This window comes from Nicotiana sylvestris, chromosome 6, assembly GCF_000393655.2.
Source record: "Nicotiana sylvestris chromosome 6, ASM39365v2, whole genome shotgun sequence".
Taxonomy (NCBI): Eukaryota; Viridiplantae; Streptophyta; class Magnoliopsida; order Solanales; family Solanaceae; genus Nicotiana; species Nicotiana sylvestris.
In genome coordinates, this window is record NC_091062.1 from 15,147,622 (window position 1) to 15,172,852 (window position 25,231).

Here is a 25,231-nt window from a genome sequence, read left to right on the forward strand (position 1 = left end):
AAGATCAAGCTTCAAGAGATTTATAGATATGAATCTTGTAACTCGTAGCTGATACACTTAGTTTAGCTTTTTTATTTTTCTGTTTGGTGTAATAAGGAGCTCAGCAAGCAGAAACAGCAGCAACAGCAGTGAAATCACAGCTTTCCGGTAGTCTCAGCTACCGAAACTTCCAGAACTACACTGACCTAATTCCTTTATAGCCAAGGATATGTAGGCAACCTCTGAAGCAGGGTTCGGTCAGGTTCTTTTCAAAAATGCTTCTCATGGAGTTTCAAACGGGCAAAAATCCCTCATATTGCTCACTTTATCTTTGCCCGAAAACACTTCTTGTTTCCGAGCAAAGAGGGGCAGCTGTGAGCACGTGATTATTGCCCTATGTGAATTACTCCCATAAATTCAAGAAAAATAAATTTTTTCCATTATTTGCAAATTCGTAGATTTTATTAATTGTTTGCATTTTTCTTGCATGTTTAAGTTTTATTTAAATTATGAAAAATACCAAAAATATCACGTATGGCATTTAGGCTTTATTTTTAATCGGTAGTTACTTGTTTTATAAAAAATGAAAATCACAAAAAATGCTTCATTTTTACACTTTTATTATTTTTTTTCTCTCTTTTAATTGAGGATTAAGTAGCTTTTTATAATTAGTTAATTAGTTTAATTTCACATTTTTAGATAATCTAGGATTTTAATTTCTAGGATTTTTAATTTAAAAAAAAAGAAAAAAAAGGGAAAAAAAAAGAAAAGGAAATAAGGGATTTAATTAATTGGGTTTAAATTCGGAACTTGGGCCATTTTAAAGCCAAAATCAGTCCAAACAAATTTCTCCAGCCCAAATCAAAATCGGCCCAATACCAGCCCATTTCACTACCTGACCCAATTGTTTTTTCTTTCTTTTTATTTAAACACCTAATAACCTAGACCTAAAAAAAAGGGATCATAGGTTGCTCCTCTCAAGAAATACAGAGAAACGACGCCTCTTCTAGGAGAGAGATCAGCGGGTCTTTCTTCTATACCAAGGACCTAATTTCCTAAATTGAAAACAACAGAAGAACTCTCGTCTGGATCGAGTATCTTCAGCTGTCTCCAACAATGAGATTCCCCTTTCCTAATAGAGAGAGATTAGACAGACCCCTCTAAAGAAAAGCTAAACCAAGGACCTTTACTTAACAGAAAACTAGCCATCTCTTTCTTCTTGAAGAGGCTTGTCTCGTTCGCTCAAGGGAGGATCCGGATTGTGGCCGTATTTTGTTCTTTCCTTCGACTTTGCTATTTTCCGGCGACCTTTTCATGAGGCAAATCGATACTGAGATTTTATGGCCGAAAATCTGGTTTTTCGTTGAACTCTGTTGTTGCCCTTCTCTACTAACGCTCTATTCTGACTCATTTCTGGTCTTTATTTGCGGATTGAGCTCCTAAAATTGTTGATGCTTCACGGAAAATCAGTGGGTCAAAACTCCCTTCTCGCATTCTAGCTTTAGTTGGTTACTTGTTCTTGTATCTCCTGCTGAGAGGTAAACACATTAATTACTCTGTAAGTCTATTTCATTTATGTTAATGAACTATCCTCCCTTGTTTTGACATTGATGTTCTTGCTGAATATTCAAATGTGTAGATGTAAAATATCACCAAATGGTCATAGATTCACACAAAGTCCCTTTTCGTTTCTTAGATCATTTTTACCCACGAATAGTAATAACATCGCGTTTCCTCAATTACATTGTCTTGATCTCTCTTTATCAGCCCGTATGTGCTAAATGGGTTAGCGTATGAAGTGAATCAATTTGTTAATACAATATGGGTTTAAATTAATTTTAATATGATCTCATTTGTCAAGATGTTTGAATTGTGCCAGTTATTTGTCTTTTAGCAGTAGATATATTCCTTTTTATGCGATGATTCATCTGTCAGTGTTGCATTTTAAGTCAAATGATTTCAATCCCATACCTTCTAATAATTGTCGCATTTCCCTTATGAATGGACAGAATCATTGAATGATTGTAGTATACATGCCTCGCCATCTTTTAGTTAAAATTTGCCCCGTTTTTCACAAATAAATTCCATAAACTCTCGGCCTTAATCTCAAGCTTTAGGAAATATCAACTTATGAACACCGTAGTTTGCTTTAGGCGCGATCAATAATAAATTATCGTGGCCATGGGTACGGTTCCCGTGGCATGATTACGATACATGAATCTCAATTCGGGGGTGCATGAAATAACAATTTCGAATAATGAAACACTTATAGTGTGACAATCAACATCATTGGAATCAATTGACCAGACTCCTTCAATAGAAAATTCGGAGTGCAAAGCTGCAACCAACATTATTAATAGAAAAGAGGAGAGCAACTTGAAAATGGAAAACTTTAAATTTCTGACTTTATTTAGCAAAGCTAAAGCAGTTTAAAGCACAGAGTTTCTAACAAGTTGATAGAGTAAAACAAGTCTAACTATGATAAATCCTCCGAATAAATATAGAGGATTCATATAATGGATCCCAGCTTGTTATGGATTCTGGCCTAGTTAATATTTTGATATAAATTAGACATCTAAGAGTAGCTAACAGAGTCTGATTAATTGGCCTTAGAAATTTTTTTGTTCATCTTTTCTTCTTCTGCTGTCTTCAAGCTTTTGCCATCAGCATTTCCTTCTTTTGGGACTTCAGTTCTTCCACTCTCTTTTCGGTATCCTTAAGTGCTTTCCCATATATGCTTATCAACTGCAAAAACGGGAACGGTTTTTTCAGTTTTGCATGAAACAGTTTGTAATCTGATAAAAATTGATAATCAAAAGAGTCCAAGGAAATCAACATTCAAATGATCACAAGAAATGAGACCTTTAGTAGCGAATAATTTAAAGCCGCCACATAGGTGAAAAAACGAGTCACTGATAATATTCCAGTTGCTGAGACTTCCCCGTGGCGACTCCGAAAATTCGCCACCTTACTTTTGTGACTACTAAAGGAGTCGCCAGGAAAAGCCACCGTTACAACAATAACAACAAATTCAGTGAAATTACACAAGTAGGGTCTGGGAAAGATAGTATGTACGCAGACCTTACTCTTATCTTACGAAGGTAGAAAGGTTATTCCCGGTAAACCCTCGACTCAAGAACCAGGAAAAGTCACCATTGAAAAGCCTTATTTGTTGTAGTGAATATAAATGTGATTATTTAAATATTTGTAACAAATGCAAAGTAATACTGTCAAATGCCTTTCCCAGGAACTTACCTCGTCAAGTTCGTCAAGACTCAAAGTAAATGGAGGAGCCATATTTATGTAATCGCCAGCACAACTTACCAACATCCCGTACTTCTCACACTGTGCTCCAAAATATGGACCAACACCTAAGTAAAGAATGAACAATTTTTCAAAATAAGCTTAAAATTTTACGGATACACATGTACTATAATAGATAGTCTAAAATTACCTTCTATTTGAGTATCCGTCGATAGCTAACCTCACCGTTATACAATTGCTCAAATTTACTCCTAAAGCTAACATAGGAGACACGTGGCAGGCCAGAAACTCAAGCCCACCCCCAAATATAATATCCGGTTCTTTTACAAATCCACCACTCAATTTAACCTATAATCCGACCCATTCCCCTCCAGTAGATAATAATATCGACCAACATCCTCCACGTGTCCCCTTTATTAGCATTAGGGGTAAATTTGAGTAACTGTATAATGGTGAGGTCTGGTTAGCTATAGACGAATATTGAAAGAGGGGGGAGTAGTTTTAAACTATTTCTCCTAGTACATGGTATATTTGGCCTCTTTTTCATGGAATTTAACTTAACCTCAGATAAGAGGAGAGATACAAAACATACCCCATTCAGGAGGAAAGGGATCATTAGGAGATTTGTTATCTACAAACTCTGTAGAAAGTACCAAACCAGTTCCCCTTATCTGGAAAAAAAATATTTGAATAAAATAAACAATTAATAGGTAATTAAGAAGTTTTAATTAGCTACTTCTACCATGATAATTACTATTACCTCCCCGATTATGGGACTGTCAGAAAATGCTTTCAGACCTTCTTGGAACTTTGGCGATATTTTGTTCACTACCTCAATGATATTTCTTTCCCTGAAAAATAATTTATTTATATATGTTCGTAGTTTGACAGTCGATACGGAGTATAAGAATAAAAGGAAAATGTTGTAATCTAAAACATGTAATAATACTTGTGTAGCTATAATAGCTTCTCATCAAGGATAAGATTAATAATACTTGTGTAGCTATAATAGCTTCTCATCAAGGATAAGATGAGAAGTTTAAGTTTAATTTTTCTAATTTTAAAAAGTTACCATAATTTTTTAACTAGTCTGAAGAAAATAAGCTAAGTTCATATAAACTGAAACAATAACAACAACAACAACAACAACAACAACAACAACAACAACAAGGTGGAGATTTGTTGAAGTTTGGCAAAATGCCAAAGTCCCACATTGGTTGGGAGTTAAGTTTGGAGGGGATTTTTCCCCTATAAAAGAAGGCCTAATGTTTAGGATTGAGACACACCTCTCATTTGCCTTCTCATCTGTTTAAGGCATTTGTATCTTCTCTCTTTAGTATTATTTCACTTGTATTTTTGGAGTGGAATAAAATATTGGTTGTGTCCGAGGAGTAGGCAAAATTAGCCGAACCTCGTAAATTCTGGTGTTTCCTTTATTGTTGTTTTATTGTCTTATTTATTATTTGGTGGCTGTCATAATTTTTGGTATAGTAGTTGTGACTTATTCACACTATATACATTTGGCTTCCGCAACAATTGGTATCAGAGCCAAGGTACTGTCTAAGTATGCTCTGTGGTTGCAGCATAGTCTGATCTTCCACATCAGAAAAGATTTATCTTGGTAACTGAGTCAAGGTTCTGTCTGAGTATGCTCTGTAGTTGCAGCTTAGTCTGATCTTCTACATCAGAAAGGAAATAATCTTGATTTGTGTCGTCAGCTATTAAATAATATTTGTGTCAAATATGGGGGACAATAAACAAGAAGAATCTACATCAAGTGTCAACAATACGTCATCATTGGCATCTTCGCTTATGACAAGAATTGTGTCAAATGCGAAATTTGCGGTAGAAATTTTTGACGGGTCCGGACATTTTGGGATGTGGCAAGGCGAGGTTCTAGATGTCCTTTTTCAACAAGGGCTAGATCTGGCCATTGAAGAAAAGAAACCAGATGTTATTGGAGAAGAAGATTGGAGAATTATCAACCGTGTTGCTTGCGGTACCATTCGATCCTACCTTGCTAGAGAGCAGAAATATCCATACACAAAGGAAACTTCTGCAAGTAAATTATGGAAAGCACTGGAGGATAAATTTTTGAAGAAAAACAGTCAAAATAAATTGTACATGAAGAAGAGACTGTTTCACTTCACCTATGTTCCTGGTACCACGATGAATGAACATATCACCAGTTTCAATAAGTTGGTCACAGATTTGCAAAATATGGATACAACTTATGATGATGGTGACTTGGCCTTAATGTTGTTGGCGTCACTTCCTGATGAGTACGAGCACCTTGAAACTACTCTACTCCATGGAAATGACGAAATTTCTCTCAGAGAAGTTTGTTCAGCTTTGTACAGCTATGAACAAAGAAAGCGAGAAAAACAGAAGGGCGGAGAAGGAGAAGCACTGTTTGTGAGGGGTCGTCCTCAAAATCAAACGAGGACAAAGAAGGGAAGATCCAAGTCAAGATCCAGACCCAGCAAAGATGAATGTGCCTTTTGTCGAGAAAAAGGGCACTGGAAGAAAGACTGTCCGAAGTTGAAGAATAAGGCCAAACATAACAATGGAAAGGCTATTATGGATTCAAATGTAGCTGATTGTGATGATTCAGACTTCTCATTAGTTACAACAGAGTCATCAACATCATCAGACATATGGTTGATGGACTCGGCTTGTAGCTATCATATGTGTCCCAACAGGGACTGGTTCGTGGAATTTCAAGAAGGAGAATATGGAGTCATCCACACAGCGGATAACAGCCCTCTTACCTCATATGGCATTGGTTCAATACGATTAAGGAACCATGATGGAATGATCAGAACATTGATAGATGTTCGATATGTACCGGATTTGAAGAAGAATCTCATCTCTGTGGGAGCCCTAGAATCAAAAGGGTTCAAAATCATTGCAGAAAATGGAGTGATGAGAGTATGCTCCGGTGCACTAGTGGTAATGAAGGCTAATCGGAAGAATAATAATATGTACCGCTATCGTGGCAGTACAGTTATTGGGACAGCGACAGTAACATCCAGTGACGACAAAGAGGCAGAAGCAACCAAGCTATGGCACATGCGCTTGGGACATGCTGGAGGAAAATCCTTGAAAACTCTATCAGATCAAGGATTGTTAAAAGGAGTAAAGGCTTGCAACTTGGAGTTTTGTGAGCATTGTGTTAAAGGGAAACAGACAAGGGTTAAATTTGGTACAGCGATCCATAATACTAAAGGCATTTTGGATTATGTACACTCTGATGTTTGGGGTCCTTCCAAAACACCTTCATTGGGTGGGAAGCACTATTTTGTAACCTTTGTTGATGATTTTTCCCGAAGAGTATGGGTGTATACAATGAAGAGCAAAGATGAAGTGTTGGGAATTTTTCTCAAATGGAAGACGATGGTGGAGAATCAGACAGGCAGGAGAATCAAGTGTATTCGCACAGACAATGGAGGTGAATACAAAAATGATCATTTCAATAAGGTCTGTGAAAATGATGGCATCATCCGACACTTCACTGTTAGACATACACCACAACAGAATGGAGTGGCAGAACGTATGAACCGGACCTTGCTGGAGAAGGTACGGTGTATGTTGTCCAATGCTGGCTTGGGCAAAGAATTTTGGGCTGAGGCAATTACATATGCATGCCACCTCATTAATCGTCTACCATCTGCTGCTATTGATGGCAAAACACCATTTGAAAAATGGTACGGAAAACCTGCTGTAGATTATAACTCTTTGCACGTGTTTGGCTCAACTGCATATTATCATGTGACGGAGTCAAAATTGGATCCAAGGGCAAAGAAGGCTATTTTTATGGGAATTACTTCTGGAGTCAAAGGATATCGCTTATGGTGTCCTATGACAAAGAAAGTAATATTCAGCAGAGATGTTACCTTTGATGAATTTGCTATGGTAAATAAGGTAACAGAAGATACCAAACAAAATGAAGGTGCTTCTAAGCAGGTGGAGTTTGAGGGAAAATTTATTTTTCCTACACAAGAAGCAGAGGAGGAAACAAATGAAGATTACCCTCTGGAAGGAGAGCCAGTAGAGGAGATTCCAACTCAGGAATCTCAACAACAACTTGAATCAATAGCAACCAGCAGGCCAAAAAGAACAATAACGAAACCTGTTCGTCTCATAGAGACGGTTGCTTGTGCAACCTCAATTGTAGCTGATGATGTTCCTACTACTTATAAAGACGCTGTCCAAAGTTCAGAAGAAGATAAGTGGAGGATTGCCATGAATGATGAAATACAGTCCCTTCATCAGAATCATACATGGAGATTGGCCAATCTCCCGAAGGGAAAGAAAGCAATTGGGTGCAAATGGGTATTTGCAAAGAAAGAAGGATTTCCTAACCAATTAGATGTTCGCTACAAAGCAAGATTGGTGGCCAAAGGATATGCTCAAAAGGAGGGAATTGATTACAATGAAGTGTTTTCTCCAGTTGTAAAACATTCCTCCATTAGAATTATGTTGGCTTTGGTAGCACAATTGGATTTGGAACTAGTTCAGATGGATGTAAAAACTGCGTTTTTACATGGAAACTTGGAGGAGGAAATCTACATGACTCAGCCAGAAGGATTCAAAGTTGCTGGAAAAGAAAATATGGTGTGCAAACTTGAAAAATCGTTGTACGGATTGAAACAATCTTCTAGACAATGGTACAAGCGATTTGACGAGTTTATGTTGCGGCAAGGGTACAAGAGAAGCAAATACGATCATTGTGTGTATTTGCACAAGCTTAAAGATGGTTCCTTTGTATATCTTCTCCTATATGTTGATGATATGTTGATAGCTTCCAAGAATTTGGAAGAAATTGATAAGTTGAAGATTCAACTGAAGAAGGAGTTCGAGATGAAGGATTTGGGTGAGGCAAAGAAAATTCTTGGCATGGAGATAATTAGAGATAGACGTTCAAAGAAACTCTGTTTATCTCAAAAGGAATATTTGAAGAGAGTACTTCAACGTTTTGGCATAGATGACAAGACTAAGCCAGTTAGTACTCCACTTGCTTCCCATTTTAAGCTAAGTACTACTATGTCGCCAATGGATGAAGCTGAACGAGAGTATATGTCAAAGGTACCATACGCAAATGTTGTTGGTAGCTTGATGTATGCAATGGTTTGCACAAGGCCTGACATTTCACAAGCTGTTGGAGTTATTAGCAGATATATGCACAATCCAGGGAAGGAGCATTGGCAAGCTGTGAAGTGGATTCTACGGTATATTCATAATACTGTAGATGTCGGGTTAGTTTTTGAGCAGGAAGACAATCAGTCTGTAGTTGGATATTGTGACTCAGATTTTGCGGGTGATATGGACAAACGAAGATCAACTACTGGTTATGTGTTTACTTTTGCAAAGGCACCAGTTAGTTGGAAGTCTACTTTGCAGTCAACAGTTGCTTTGTCTACAACAGAGGCAGAGTACATGGCTATTACAGATGCTGTGAAAGAGGCAATTTGGCTTCAAGGATTGCTAAAGGAGCTTGGTGTTGAACAAAAAGGTATCACAATTTTTTGTGATAGTCAAAGTGCTATTCAATTAGCGAAGAACCAAGTTTATCATGCAAGGACGAAGCACATTGATGTTCGGTATCATTTCGTACGAGAAATCATAGAAGAAGGTGGAGTCACGGTGAAGAAAATTCATACTACAGAGAATCCTGCTGATATGCTGACAAAGGTGGTGACTGCGGTCAAGTTTCAACATTGTTTGGATTTGATCAACATTGTTGAACACTGAAGATTGAAGATGAAGACACAACCAAAATTTGTTATTGAGAGAGAATTGAAAATGTGGAATTTTGCCAAGGTGGAGATTTGTTGAAGTTTGGCAAAATGCCAAAGTCCCACATTGGTTGGGAGTTAAGTTTGGAGGGGATTTTTCCCCTATAAAAGAAGGCCTAATGTTTAGGATTGAGACACACCTCTCATTTGCCTTCTCATCTGTTTAAGGCATTTGTATCTTCTCTCTTTAGTATTATTTCACTTGTATTTTTGGAGTGGAATAAAATATTGGTTGTGTCCGAGGAGTAGGCAAAATTAGCCGAACCTCGTAAATTCTGGTGTTTCCTTTATTGTTGTTTTATTGTCTTATTTATTATTTGGTGGCTGTCATAATTTTTGGTATAGTAGTTGTGACTTATTCACACTATATACATTTGGCTTCCGCAACAACAATAACAACAAACTCAGTATAATCCCACTAGTAAGGTCTGGGAGGGTAATGTGTATGCATAACTTACTCCTGCCTTGTGAAGATAGAAAGGTTGTTTCCGATAGACCATCGGCAAAACTGAAACTAATAAAGTATTTTGTTAATTATTGATTATCGGGATATTATCACTTCTTGCCCGTGCCATAAACCATTTACATTCAGTAGCCGAAAAAGTATATAAAATTTGTATAATTTTTGTATATAACATACAACATGTATTATTTTATTTTTCGCCATTATTTTGAACGGCTATATAGTGTCATTTTCCCCTAATTATCAAGAAAAATGCCGGGTCACTCAATTATATTACCAACAACAAGCAGTGATGGTTGAAAGTAAATTATATGGGGATTGTTTTGGAAAAAACAGATTTTCAGTCAGAAAAAAATGTTACATACTTGTAAATCTTCAGTGCTTCCAAGGCAACCGCACACGAGACTGGGTGTCCAGAATAAGTAAATCCATGGCAAAAAGCACCTAGTTGACAAAAACAAAATGAAGAAGTTACGAACAATTTGGTTAACAAAAAGGAGAAGATTTTATATCCTATTGAACTGATATTATGCTCACCTATTTTATTGCTTTCAGAATGTATAACATCAGAAATTTCATGGCTTACAAGGACAGCACCAATTGGCATATATCCAGATGAAAGTGCCTGAAATAACATTTAAAGAGAAACATATCCAAAATTCAGATATAAATTTAACTTTATACTTCAATAATGTAAAAGATGATTAGTGGCGGAGTCAGAAATTTATACAAGGAGATTCGAAAGTAACAATTCTTTAACCCTCTTTTTCTTATGTCTTTAACCCTCTTTTTCTTATGTCAAGGAGATTTAACAGCTTATATACATAACCAAAATATTTGCTTATGTCCTATTTACACTGTATAATTTTTCGTCAGAGGGGATTCAATGGGTAAAATTCTATAGCAACCCTAATTGGTACACAAAAATGCATTACACAACCTTCAATAACGGCTTAAAATACATTGATATTACTGTAGGTTTTCGGTGTATTTAATTAAATCTCAGTTGTAATTTGCATAGATTGAACATAGTTATTTAATCTACCTTTGCTACAGAGACAAGATCAGGTTTAATGTTGTACTTTTCACAGCCGAACATTGTCCCGAGCCTTCCAAATCCACATATGACCTCATCCGCAATAAACAGAACGTCATACTTCTTGAGAACAACTTGGATCTAAAAAAGAGTAATAAGAATTATTGTTTCAGCTATTTTTAAGTATAAACTCTAGGACGGTATATTCAAGGTTTATATAGATTATATACTCATTATATATAATGATACACATACTATACATACATCAATTGGAAAATTAGGTCTGGCTATTTTTAGGTTAAGCGTAAGAGGCTATTTATGTTAATTCTTCAATTCAAAACAAGACAAGAAGCACTTAGCCCAAACTCATTCTTCTATCTATTTTATTTAATGACTAAAAAAAATAAAAATATCTAGCTAAAATCAGCAAACATTTTATTAAAAAATAATCTCAAAACAAAAACCAAACATTTGCATTTTCTATATTGAACTACAAATTAAAATTAAACCAAACACAAAATAAATAAGAAAGTACTAAAATTACTTGGAAAATTAGGGAGGGTGTCAATATTTAGATGTTTACACTAAATAAATATCAAAGATAAGGCAGAGGAAGGTGATGTATTGTTGCCTTTATTGAACAATCCTTGTTAATACAAATTAAAAGGCTTGTAATTCTTAATTATTGTATATGATTCTCTCTATAAAATAAAAAGGAAATCTCTGACCTTATCAAAATAGGTTGCTGGAGGAGGAATGACACCTCCTCCCCCCATTACTGGTTCGGCAATGAAAGCAGCTACCTAAGTTAACAAAGTAAATTAATTACCATCAAGTTCACCATCTATATATATTATATAGTAAAAATTTATATGCATCCGTTGTTTTCACCAAACCGCGTGTATCAATTTACCATGGTTAAGTTATTTAATAAAGTGATAATATACATTGATTAACGATAATTGAGCGAAATAAACCTATGTATATACATAGTATTATACGTACTGATTGAGTGTAAACACTCATTGCGGTTAAATTTGCAAAGGAAACACAAAAGTAAATGGAAATTACTGTTTCAGGTCCCTCTTTGAGTATAAGATTTTCCAATTTATTGGTCAACCTTGTCGAGAACTCCTCTTCCGTCTCACCTGACATGCAACATGTTAGTGGAAACTTCTAATAACTTACGACATAGATGGAGGTGGATTTAGGATTTGAAATAGGCGGGGCATCGTTGCCGAATAAAAAGTTGAGGAAATACTGGAGTGGAAATCGGACCAAGGCAGAACATTAAAAGTTAAGATGTGCCCTCAAGTCGACAAATGCAACTGCCTAAACTTTAAGTCTTAAAATATCAATCAAAATATGTACATGTTATTCAAGATATATTCCCATATATACGTAGATTTTTTCAAAAGTTACCGAATGTTGGTGATCCTCTTAATTAAAGGGTAGGTCCGCCTATGACCATAGAAGATCAACAGATATGGACTCAAGATTGAACTTTATGATTTCTGGATCTTAGAATAACGATCTCGCGTGTTAATAGCTAAGTTTTGAATTTGATTACAGTACAAATTTATTTAATTTCTTAACACATACGGATTTGAGCCAAAATTACTAATTTTCCCAAAAGATTAGGGTACTATAAGAAATAAGGATAAATAAAACCTGGCAAATGATATCGCCAATAATGAGGGCAGTCAGTGTGCAAAACAAATGAAACTGGCAAATCGAACTTGTGATGTAGTGCAGGAATACTGCAAAAGAAAATATTAGTTAGTATACAACTATAAATAATACTTGAAACAAATACTACCTTTCTTCCATTTTATACCAGGGTTTTTTCTTTTTAATTTTTCATATTAATTCTTTTAGCTTTAATATCTTAATTTTATCCTTAATAAAATGCGCTCTTAATTAAAGCCTTAGAAATATCATAATTAACTTTTTTTTTTCCAATAAAATATGAATCAAAGACCTCCATATAAATTAAAAAATATATATTACCCAGAGAGACTAGCGGAAATGAAAGTGGTCCCGTGGTATCTGTTTGAAAGTGACATGCATGAAGATTATGATGTAAGCCAAACGAAAAAATAAAATATAGAACACAAAAAGATAAAAATAAATAAATAAATAAATAAATAAAGAAAAAAAGAAGAAGAAAAGAGCATGGGTTGAGGAATCAGAGTACGCGTTTGCTTGAGCAATAAATTTCTTCTTCTTTGGCCTGCCAAGTGCATTGTTGTAATACCAAACTAGCTTCACCTACAGAGTGAAAGGTCAAAGATTATTTAATATCCTTGAAATCTTTCCACAAAATGTCCTTGAGTTTGACAGATTGTGCAATTGAAGAGCCTTGGAGTAACGGTCAAGTTGTCTTCGTGTGATCTATAGGTGAGGGTTCGAGCCATAGAACTAGCCGCTGATGTGTGCATCAGGGTAGGCTGCTTACATTACATTCTCGGTGCAGCACTTTCTCAAACCTTGCATGAACGCGCAGTTACTTTGTGCACTAGACTGCACATTTTGGTGCAGTTGAAGGTAATGGTCACTATCCTATATCTCGCCACCCTAAGATGGCTTTTAATAACAATAATAATAATAATAATAATAATAATAATAACATTAATAATAATAGTAGTAGTAGTGATGTCGGAAGGCAATAACCAAAACCTGAGTGTCATTGGCTTCTGATCCGCTATTTGTGAAAAAAACTTTCGCCATTTTATTTGCAGTAAACAAATCTATGAGCTCCCTTGCAAGATCCTGTATATATGTTTGATAATTAAATCAGCCATAGATCTAATTAAGTAAAACTTGATAGCCAAATTTGAACATTAATTGCTGAACTGAGAGTTTGACATACCAAAGAAGGTTTTGTGGTACGATTCCAAAATGAATGGTAAAATGGCAATGTGTTGAGTTGTTTTGTTGCAGCTTCAACAAGACGAGGCTCATTTCCCCCTACAATAATTAAGTAAATTAAGATATTCTCTCTAACCGCTTAAACTTTTTTAAAAAGATGATCACATATTTTAATGTGGTATCAAAATAAGGTCCGGGTTTCGATTCTCACCGTCATCCATTATAAAAAAAATAAAAAATATCACGTTATGACTAATAAAAAGAATCAAACCATACGTAAAGGATGTATTGAAAATATAATTAAATAAATAAAAAGATTGTAACGTACCTAAGGGATTACACCACAAACCAGATAAAGTATCAAGGTACTTCTTCCCATTTATGTCATAAACATAGGATCCCTATGCCAAAATTACACAAGTATTGTTAAATTAACACAAAAATTTTCTCAAGTAAAAAACCAATAGAAAGACACAAATCTAACCTCTGATTTCTCTATAATTAAAGGCCCCATATCACTCTGCCACCCAGCAGTGAATGGTGCCAACATATCATGTCCTCCAAATCTGCAAATGTAAATACATTCTGGTTACTTACTATAACAGTAAAGTCATAAAATAAGTTTTTTTGCGCCGAAGTAACTGAATCTTATGTGCTATAATAATAAGATCACTATTTTATCGTAAAACCATAAGAGTATTTTTAACACATGAAAGTGACTGAAGAAGAATACCCATTAGTAATCATGGCCATTACTTCAAGATTTCTTGGAAATTATTACTTTATAAAAAGAAACTATATCTGTCTTTGCTCTCTTCCTTTTTCAAGCTAAGATTTATTTTAGCCAAAGTCTGGAGAAAGTTGAGGAGAACAAAGAACAAAAGAGAAAGATGAAGCAAGCAAAGAAACAAAGAACAAGAGATAGAGAGGTTGAAAATCGATATGTCCAAAGAAGTTAAAGATATTTATAAAAAAAAGTTGTGAGGGTCCATTTATGAATTTAACTTATATACACTAACAACATAAAGATTTTTATATTATTAAATTGTATTATCTGTTGTAGCAAGTAATTTATTGTCACGACCCAGATTTCCCACTGTCGCGATCGTGATGGTGCCTAACTCTTGAATGCTAGTCAAGCCAAAAATTACGATTTTAACACATTAACAATTAACCCAAACAGAAATAAGTAATAACTAAAGCTGAACAGATATAAAGTGCGGAAGTGTTATAATAGTTCAAAATACTCCAATACATGTCTACCCCAATGATCCGGTGTCACAATTCACAAACGTCTAAGAAGTTCTACAAATACTGGTTTAAAAGAATTACAACTATTCTCAAAATGAAAAGAGACAGATAATCCAAAATAGGGGGAAGGGGAACTTCAGGGTCTGCGGACGCCAACAGATCTACCTTGGGTCTCTCATGGATTGAAGGCAGCAACCTCAACACTACTCACGAGGCCTGGCACCGAAATCTGCACAAAAAGTGCAGAGTGTAGTATCAGTATACAACCGACCCCATGTACTGGTAAGTGTCGAGCTTAACCTCGGCAAAGTAGTGACGAGGCTAGGACACGGCAACCATATAAACCTATGCAATTAAATTATATACGAGAAACAATAATAACAAAAATTTATCAGATAAAGACGGGAAAGGGGAAACATGTTAAGGGGAATATCAGATTATGACAATAGCAAAATAAATAAGCAAGGTAAATATCAAACTTGAACCAACAAAAATGATAACATAGTAACACGTGCACGGCATCACCCTTCGTGCTTTTACTCTTGTCCTCACCATAAACCAACAGAAACGGCACGACATCACCCTTCGTGCATTAACTCTCTCATAATCATGGCACGACATCATCCTTTGTGCATTAACACTCACTGAATATGGCACGACATCACCCTTCGTGCATTAACACTCTCTCACGATATCATGCATGGCATCACCCTTCGTGTTTTACACTCTTCCTACCCAGACAATAGAAACAATAACATCCCGACAAGGAAATCAGCTATAACCAATATCATTTCAACAGTTAATTTCACAATGTAAGTCTCAACTCGAGTCAATACTTAACAATTATCCAATGCCAAGAAAAAAATATCATAAGATTTGTTCATCATAGAGAATTATCAGTTTAGGCATGAATAGTACATAATAAGAATCACAACGGTCACAGTTTAAGACTCACTTGCATGATCAACATCAACGTATAGCTACTCATCACCACACCTATACGTCGTACTCAACACTAATACGTAGCAAATAAGACAACAACACTTATTCCCTCAAGCTAAGGTTAGACCAAACACTTACCTTCCACGGCAAAAAATAAAGCCTCAATTACCGTTTTCCCTTTGATTGCCACTTCCAAACCGCCCGAATCTATGCATAATTAACTAATTAACATCAATTAACGCTAAATAAATCAATTCTAATGCATGAGTATAGATTTTTTAATGTTTTTCCCAAAAAGTCAAAAATCAACTCCGGGTCCGCTTGGTCAAAACTCGAAGTTCGAACCAAAACCCGACTACCCATTCACCCACGAACCAAATATGCAATTACTTTTGAAATCCGACCTAAATTTGAGATCCAAATCCCCAAATTTTGAAATTCCTAAATTCTACCCAAGAATACCTAATTTTCCATGGAAACCCTAGATTTTGAGATGAAATAGATTGAAGAAAATGAGTTAGAAATCGTTTACCTATGATTTGGGGAAGAACTCTTCTTTGGAAAATCGCCTATGGGAGCTTAGAGTTTGAAATTTTGGGAAATGAGTTCAAAATCCCATTCAAGTCCCAGATTAACTGCTGCAGATGTCGCATTTGTGACTAGAGCTTCGCATTTGCGAAGTTCGCAAATGCGAGAAAGGCATCACAATTGTGAACCTTCCGCATTTCTGCTGCTATCGCAAATGCGACCTTTTGGTCGCAAATGCGAAGTTCCCCCTGCCCTATTTCCTTCGCAAATGCGAATAAAAGTTCGCAGTTGCGAACATGCCCAGGCCCAGCTTCCTTCGCATTTTCGATGGAAGCCTCGCAATTGCCAAGCCTGTGAAGCTCGCAAATGTGAAGCCTGATCTCGCAATTGCGAGATCAGAGGCCTGCAACTCTGCTGAAGCATACCAGCAAATTCTCTAAGTTCAAAATCACTCCTTAGCCTATCCAAAACTCACCCGAGCCTTCGGGGCTTTAAGCCAAATATGCACACAAGTCTTAAAATATCATACGAACTTGCTCGTGTGATCAAATTGCCAAAATAACATCTTAAACAACGAATTTAGCACCAAAACTCATGAAATTCTCAAGATAGTTCAAAATTTCTATTTTCTCAACCAAGGGTCCGATTTACATCAAATCACTTTCGATTCTCAATAAATTTTACAGATACGACTTAATACCATATCAAACTTGTAGCGGACTCCGAAATCAAAATACAGGCCCGATACCAATGAGATCACATACTATTCCATTTCTAAAAATCCTTATATTTTCCAACAAATAAACTTTTTTCAAAAATTCATTTCTCGGGATAGGATCTCGTAATTTGATTTCGGGCAGACGCCCAGGTCTCATATTTTACGACGGACCCTATGGGACCGTCAAATTACGGGTCCGGGTCCGTTTGCCAAAAATATTAACTGAAACTTTAATCAATTTTAAAGGCAAATTTAAATATTTTTCTTAAATTTCACACAAAGGTTTTCGGAAATGCGCTTGGACTGCGCTCACAAATCGAAGAGAAGAAAAATGAGGTTTTCAAGGCCTCGAAACCCGAATTCGAATTCTAAAACAAGAGATGACCTTTTGGGTCATCACATTTATTGAATCTTATGAGTGACTTATAGCTAGTGTATATAAATTATACTCCCATTGATATCACAATCCACATTCAAGGTTCGGCAGCTAATTGTTAAACTACTCTTCCATTATAAAAAAATATTGTTTAATAATTTTGATAGGAGGTTGTGGAGATCGAAGATTATGATAGAATGTTAGTAGGTAGTAGAGTGTAATTCTCTTTTATACAGGTTGCTTCTGCTACGGTTTTTTACTATCTCGTTGTTGTTGTTGCTTCTTTTCCATGACTATTTCGGTACTATATTTCATTTTTTTTATTGTTGTAATATGCTTGTATGAGTCGAGAGTCTATCGGAAACAACCTCTCTACCTGCACAAGGTAGGAGCAAGGTCTCGTATATATATTCTATCTTCCTTAGATCCCACTTGTGGAAATATACTTAGTATATTGTTGTTGTTATAAATTTAATTATTTCAACACAATATGTCTTAGAAAACAAGAAACAATTTATTACCTCTAGTATAAGGGGTCAATTACTACGGATATATGGTCATTAGTTTAAATTTCTTTGTTGCATCAAAGTTACTAAAGTACTATTTGTTGTAGTAAAAAGTCACCCAACTTCTTAATAGTACAGAAAGTTATCACACTTTTTTTTCAATAGAAAAGTTACTCAACTTTGCCTACCTATTAAGAAGTTACTAGTGGTTGTCTCACCTTTATGTGTGTAACTATAATAACTTTATGTGATATACTTAAGAAAAGTTAAGTAAAATTTTAATACAAAAATAATTTAGTGACTTAAAATAGTTTAATGACGCCGAGGGTCTATTCATGGAAACAATCTCTGTATCCTCATAAGGTAGGGGTAAGGTTACACACTATTCTTCCCCGGACCTCACGGTGTGAGATAATACTGGATATGTTGTTGTATTGACTTTGATAAAATATCATGAATGTTGGGTGACTATTCATGCAATTATGTCCAATTTAAGCTAATATAGATGATTACTTGTTATTGGCTTTTGAATGATTTAATAATGTAAAAATTAATAATGTTTCATAAATCGGTTATTACTGTATGCAAAGAGTAACTTGGAATAAACGAAAAAATCTCGTGAAATTAATAATCGCCATGCAAATATTCATGAATTCAAAGAAAAGTTTGAGGGAAGCTCATGGGCAAATGGCTACAAATTTACTTAATTAAATGATGAAGAGGCTTAGGAAATGAAAGTTGACAAAACTTTATCCCTCTCTTGTCTTTTTCCTGAAATTGTAACGGTAGAAATTTACCCTATTTATATAATGAGATAATTTTCAAAACTGATCTTACCAAATTAATTAAATGGAGAAGACCGTTTAGAAAATGAAAGATGACAAAGCTTTACTCCTCTCTTGTCTCTTCGCAAAAATTGTAACCGTAGAAAGTTGTTATCATTTATATTTGGGTTCCGTCTCTAATTTATATGTTATAATAATATTTAGTATCCATATCGATGACCTATGATCAATCCACCGTCAATTTCTTCCGGGTCTGAGCCTGTCGCATATGGCTTGTCTATTGCGATTTACATCCCTTGTGTGATTTGCAGGCTATTACACAGTGGGAAGTTTATCCAGTGCGCACAAAGTGCTCAACTGAACGATAGAGGCTGTGCCAGAAACTATAGCGGCTGCGAATTTTTCTGGCGCTCCAAAATAATAATAATAATAATAATAATAATAATAATAATAATAATAATAATAATAATAATAATAATAATAATATTTAGGTAGTTGCAGTTTTGACTAGTGGTTGCATGCATGCAAGTTTATTACACGTACCATATATGATCAGTTTTTAGAAGCCAAGTTTCCTCTTTGCATGCAACACCAAGCAAGCCATGCATTATATTCCGCGCTCAATTACGCTTTTGTTTATTATAGCTTGTCATTTATTAATCCCTCCTCAATTTATGTAATATTTTGTGGTTCCCGAGAGTTGATTTGATTAATTTTCGAAGTTAAATTGAAGTTTAGATATTCTAAAATTATATACAAAGTATAATAAATTGTGATTCTTTTCATATCAATATAAAAAAAATTATTAAATACTAATTATAATTAATATAATTTGAATCTTAAGAAACAAAATATATCACACGAATAGATTAATATTTATGTCATTGTCAAAAGAGGATGGAAGAAGCTAGGTGCATTAAAACTCGTGTGCCTGATTCTTTAAATGACATCGTTTAAGGGTCAAAGGTACTGACCTCGTCCTTACTCTCAAATATATTTGTTCAAGATTTAAATTATGTAAATTTGACCAATATTTTGAAATGTATTTGTTATTATATAAATATAAGAAGAATTATAACGTATAGTACTTTTCGTATAAATATTTAATATCTAATTCAATTTTTAAAATATTAAATTAAATTAATTCAATTTACCTTTAAAAATTAATCAAATTAACTTTCGAAAAGAAAAACATATAACAACTACTCCCTCCGTTCTAATTTATTGGAACATGTTTGACTGGGTATAGAGTTTAAAAAATAAATAAAGACTTTTTTAATTTGTGGTCCTAAATAAGTTAAAAAGGGGCCAGAATATTTGTATGGTTATAAAAGCTTCTCATTAAGGGCAGAAGTGTAAGTTTATGCTAAATTGTTTCCAAATTTACAAAGGGGTCATTCTTTTTGGAACGAACCAAAAAGAAAATAGGTACACATAAACTGAAACGGAGGGAGTTAAACAAAACGGGAGGAATACCGAATTGTCAAGTCCAAGGTGTAATTAAGACAACCGAGTAAATAAATAGAGCCAAGTTCAGATCATATTGATGTATTAATGCCAAAACAAAAAATAATTCATACTTGTGTACACTCTTTTGTTAGCTACTAGTAGTTAGTTCGCAATGGCGGAGTCAAAATTTTTATTAAGAGGGGTCAAAATATAAAAATTAAACTCACCAAGAAATTAAGGGGTGCCAATACATAGTATATATATATATACATACATATTTTTAAAAATTATCTAACTAGACAGTATAATTTTTCGACTAAGGGGTGTCGATCGGTTGACACTTCTGAGTGCATGTGGCTCCGCCATTGCTAGTTCGTCCTACGAGGAGACAAGTCAAGCATATATTAATAACATGTTTGGCCGTGTTTCTTTTTTGGCAAAGTATTTTTTTCAGAAGTATTTTTTTTCAAAGTTAAGATATTTAGTCAAATAATAATTGCTACTCGAAAGTACTTTTCTAATTGATTAATTATATACTGACTGCTTCTCGTACTTTTAAGTTTAATTTTAGAAGTACGGCCAAACATGCTACTATAAAACCAATTCACTCAATCAGTGTCACAAAGTTTTCCAATTAGTTAACTAAAAAGCTAAAAATGGAGTACTACAATTTAGCTTTCTTCTATACAATTTTGGCAGTAGGGATTCTAACTCTTTATAGTTTACTAAAGAGAGCAAATGGATGGTATTATTCAATAAAATTTAGTTCGAAGAAATATATCATACCTCCAGGTGAAATGGGCTGGCCATTTATTGGAAATACTTTTTTTTTCTTCAGTTTTGCTGGCGATCATGGCTCATTTCTATCCTACTTTTCTACTAGGTAATAATTAAATTTCTCATAGTCATTCTTGTACTTAATTATTCGATATCGAGGGTGTGTCTGGTATGAAGAAATAGCTTTTTTCCAGAATAAATTCGGTCACCATCCAAAACTCTATGATATTTAAAAAATATTTCAAAGGGATTAATGGAGAAAACAATAAGCGAAAAAGTCGTTTTTTCCTCTTTTAGTTGAAAATATTTTTCAAGAAAAATTGCATTTTGATGTTTGGTTACTTGAAAATATCTTAAACCGAGGGATCTATCGGAAACAACCTCTCTACCTTTTCAAGTAGGGGTAAGGTCTATGACGACTCTACGTACACACTACCCTCCCCACATCTCATTTGTGAAATTTTACTGGATTATTTTTTGTTGGTTACCAGAAAATGACTTATTTTTCAAAAAAAAAAAATTCCAGAAAATGTTAACTTGTACCTAACACACTCTGATCAATTCATGATGTTTTGTTTTTCTGTTGTTTTAAATTTGGTTGTTAAATTGCCTTAATTTTTAATCTATTTTTGAAAAAAGAATAGGTTTGGGCCAGGAGGGATGTACAAGGCACACATATTTGGAAAGCCAAGCATTATCATTACAAAGCCAGAAACAATTAGGAAAATCCTGATGGATGAAGAAAATATTGACAGAGGTATGCCTGAATATATATCAAAGCTAGCTGGAATAACAAATTCAATCGAAGAAGACAAGCGAATTCGTCGATCAATAGCTCCGATAAAGAGTCACGGATTATTATCCGACTATTTTGATTGTATAAACGATGTTGTGAGAACTACATTCGACAAATACGCTGCTACGGAGGAATCTTTTGAGTTCCTCACTGAGATGAGAAAACCTACATTTGAGGTTTTTATGAGAATTCTTATAGGTGGTGAGGTTGCTAAAGAATTGTTTGATGCTGTGTTCAAGGAGAATAATTTGCTAATGAGTGGTGCTCACAGCTTGCCCATTAATATCCCTGGATTTGCTTACAATAAGGCAATCAAGGTAAGATATGTTGAATTCTGCCATTTTTCGGGTTTTTTCGGGTCTTTGTCGGATTTTTCGGGGTTTTTTCGGACAATTTTTGTTACATTAATATTATTTCGATCTTACTTTGTTAAATTTTTAATATGTAAATATATGTTTAATAAAAATTTAAAAAAAATTAATAAACATATGATTTATAACATATTCTTATGGGAGAATTTTCATAGTAACATATGATAGTTATTTTTTTAGTCGTGCTGACAATAATTTTCCGTTGATGTATACTTTCAAAGTTAATGAATTTAATAATTAAAGATAAAAATTAATATGATACCTATATAATGATATGTTCTATTTAATTTTAAATTATCGAAATATTACTTCAAATTCGTAAAAAGATATACGAATTTAATAGATATTGACTTATGAATATGGAAGAACAAAGAGATTTACGTATTTCACTAACACTTGATAAGAAAGTGATCATACAACCCATTTAAAGTTAATACAAATAGAGCACTTTATATTTAACTAGATATTACATCCCATAAGAGAATCACAAATATTTTTAGACATTTCTTAAAGAAAATTCTATGAAAAGTCTTAAAAGTATATATAAAAATTATATAAATATATATCGGTTTGGTTCGGGTTGTTTTACTCAATACAAAATCAAATCAAACCAAATCTAATCAGATTTTTTTATAGGTTTGGTTTGACTTTTTAGTTTGGTGTGATTTTCTGATTCGGTTTATACATCCCTATATTTCATGTAAAATTGTGTGACTATCTCGTCTTAGGATCAAATGATTCCATGGCCCATTAAAAATTTTCTTTTAGTTTTACGTCAAATTTCTCAAAAGATCTTTATTTTTACACATAAAAAATCTAGAAGTAAAATTTTAGATTTCAATCCTCTGCTAATCCTAATTTTATCATTTCAGGCTCGAAGAGAACTAGTTAAGATATTTCAACAAATATTAGAAGAAAGAAAAGCCATGATTGCAAAGGATAAAGCAATGCTAAAGTCCAACATAATTGATATGATGTTAGACACTCAAGATGACGATGATAATGAAGGAAAAGGATTAAGCGATGAGAAGATCATTAACATGCTAATTTTTGCTTCATTTGGTGGTTATGAACCTGTTGCTCTAATGGCAACAAAGGCAATTATGCATTTGGAAAAACATCCTGACTTCTTACATAAAGCAAAAGTAAGTATGATCATAACTTTTATTAGACGGTGTTTGATTGAGTACGAAGTTTAAATTTTTGTATTTATTTATAGGAGGAACAAGAGGATATAATCCAGAGAAGACCGTCTTCAAATGCTGGCCTTAATTTTGACGAGATTAGACAAATGAAGTATCTTAGTAAGGTAAGATATTAGTCTTCTTTACTAGGATTGGAGCACACAATTCACTATGTAAAATAATTACTCCCTCTGTTTGAAGGAGAATCTTGACGTAACTGGTAGAGTTGCTACTATGTGACCAAGAGGTAACGGGTTTGAGTTATGGAAACAACCTCTTACAGAAATGCAAGGTAAGACTGCGCACAATAGACCATTGTGGTCCGGCTTTTTCCTGGACCCGCGCATAACGAGAGCTTAGTGCCCGGGCTTCCTTTAGTGTGATATGATACATAATTTGAGAAAGAAAAAAAAGACTTTTGAAACTTGTTGTCGTCTTAAATATGTCATAACATTTGTAATAATGATAATAACAACAAACCTAATAAAAATCGCACAAGTGAGGTTTGGAAAGAATATAGTGTACGCAGACCTTACTTTACCTTTGTGGAGGTAGAGTGGTTGTTTTTGATAGACCCTACGTCATAATATTTATATTGCTATAAAATCTTGTCACTAGAGATAAATTGGAAAGTTTAACAAAATGGTTTCTAAATTTAGAAAAAGATGCCAAAGTACTATTTTGTTTTCAAGCTCACTATTTCATTTGGACTAACATGCATTCTATTTTGTGCTTTATCTTTTTCAATTATGGAAAGGTAATTAATGAAACACTCCGTATTGCTAGCAGCAAGACAATATTCCTTAAAGACACAAATACTCCTTATAACATAAATGGTTAGTGTTCAGCCTTGACTTCTTCTAAATATTTATCCTTTTTATATAATTTCATACTTAAATCCAATGAATCATTTCTTTATCTACTGTATTTGCAGGGTACACTATACCTAAGGGGTGGAAATTTTTTGCATTGTTATGGAGTATTCGTATGGATCCTGATATTTATGCCAAACCTGAGGAATTTAATCCTTCAAGATGGGATGCAAGTGACATGCCCTTGTGTATTCATGAAATTTCTTTCACTTTTTTTTAATAACCGAGAAATTCTCGAGGGGCTAGTAGTGCACGGTTCGAAACTCGGTAGATAATGGGTGTATCCTCGGTAGCTCTACTCTTCTCCACTTAAATACTAGATTTTTGTTTCCAGCAGAGTTTGAATCAATGACGTATACCTAACTCGCACATCACAACTCACAAGTTGCGGTCTTACCACTAGACCAAAGCTTTGAATCCATGACGTGTACTTAACTCGCATATCACAAGCTGCGGTCTTACCATTAGACCAAAGCTTGAAATCCATGACGTGCACCTAACTAGCACATCACAAGCGGTTTTCACTGAGCGAATATCCATGTAACTATTGCACATTAATTAGTGATTAAAAAAAATTAATTTGCAGGATCTTGAAACCAAGCCAGGCTGCTTTCTTCCTTTTTCAATAGGCCCTAGAATGTGCCCAGGATCCAATTTGGCCAGGCTTCAGATTTCAGTAATTCTTCATTATTTTCTTCTTTACTACAGGTATTAGTAACTCTTTACTAATCATCTGAAATTCACTAATTATTATATGAAACAAAAAGAAAATATCAATTACTGATTAGATCATATTTCAATTTAATTGTTATGATGCAGGCTTGAGCAGCTTAATCCAGATATCAAAACTGATCCTCCTGAAAATTGCCTTGTGAGATTCAAGAAGATCTCAGCCTAGTGAAATAGTTGCATTAGTTTTTCATATTGTAATTATCTCGAAAACAATAAGTTTATCAGAAAATAATTTTATCGATATATTAAAGTCGCAGCCTAGTGATATTCCAATTTCAATCTATAACTCAAGTGGTGCATGATTTAAATTTCATGAGTATGTCTTAAAATGCTTGAAATTTTGAAGAAAGTAGAGAGCAACTTGAAAATATGAACCTTTTGACTTAAATACAGAGATAAAGAATAGTAGTTTATATAGATTGACAACTAGAGAAACTAATCTAAATAAGCACAGAGGATTCATATAGCAGATCCCAACTAGTATTGAGATAATAATAACATATCCAATATATTCCCACAGGCAGGGGCGTACG

General features: G+C 34.3%; 2 protein-coding genes across 3 annotated transcripts; one reads left to right on the top strand and one right to left on the bottom strand.

The window, feature by feature from the left end:
* Positions 1-2,355: 2,355 nt before the first annotated feature.
* On the bottom strand, positions 2,356-14,335 carry LOC104226521 (vanillin aminotransferase). 2 transcript variants are annotated; one of them, XM_070150289.1, is made up of 17 exons: positions 14,145-14,335; positions 13,896-13,977; positions 13,740-13,812; positions 13,413-13,510; positions 13,220-13,312; positions 12,738-12,811; positions 12,551-12,589; positions 12,212-12,300; positions 11,612-11,688; positions 11,269-11,343; positions 10,550-10,681; positions 10,042-10,129; positions 9,870-9,948; positions 4,004-4,094; positions 3,836-3,914; positions 3,235-3,350; positions 2,356-2,724 (listed from the first exon to the last, which is right to left on the bottom strand). In XM_070150289.1, the coding sequence occupies exons 1-17, from the start codon at positions 14,162-14,164 to the stop codon at positions 2,629-2,631; spliced, it is 1,401 nt and encodes a 466-aa protein (XP_070006390.1). In that variant the 5' UTR covers positions 14,165-14,335; the 3' UTR covers positions 2,356-2,628. The 2 variants fall into 2 exon arrangements, with proteins under 2 accessions (XP_070006390.1, XP_070006391.1); XM_070150290.1 differs by lacking the exon at positions 11,269-11,343.
* A 6,287-nt stretch (positions 14,336-20,622) lies between these two features.
* Positions 20,623-24,864, top strand: LOC104226523 (beta-amyrin 11-oxidase-like). Its single transcript, XM_070147601.1, has 8 exons — positions 20,623-20,849; positions 21,388-21,856; positions 22,783-23,055; positions 23,130-23,219; positions 23,852-23,930; positions 24,029-24,135; positions 24,553-24,674; positions 24,786-24,864. The coding sequence occupies exons 1-8, from the start codon at positions 20,623-20,625 to the stop codon at positions 24,862-24,864; spliced, it is 1,446 nt and encodes a 481-aa protein (XP_070003702.1).
* The last annotated feature ends 367 nt before the right edge of the window (positions 24,865-25,231 follow it).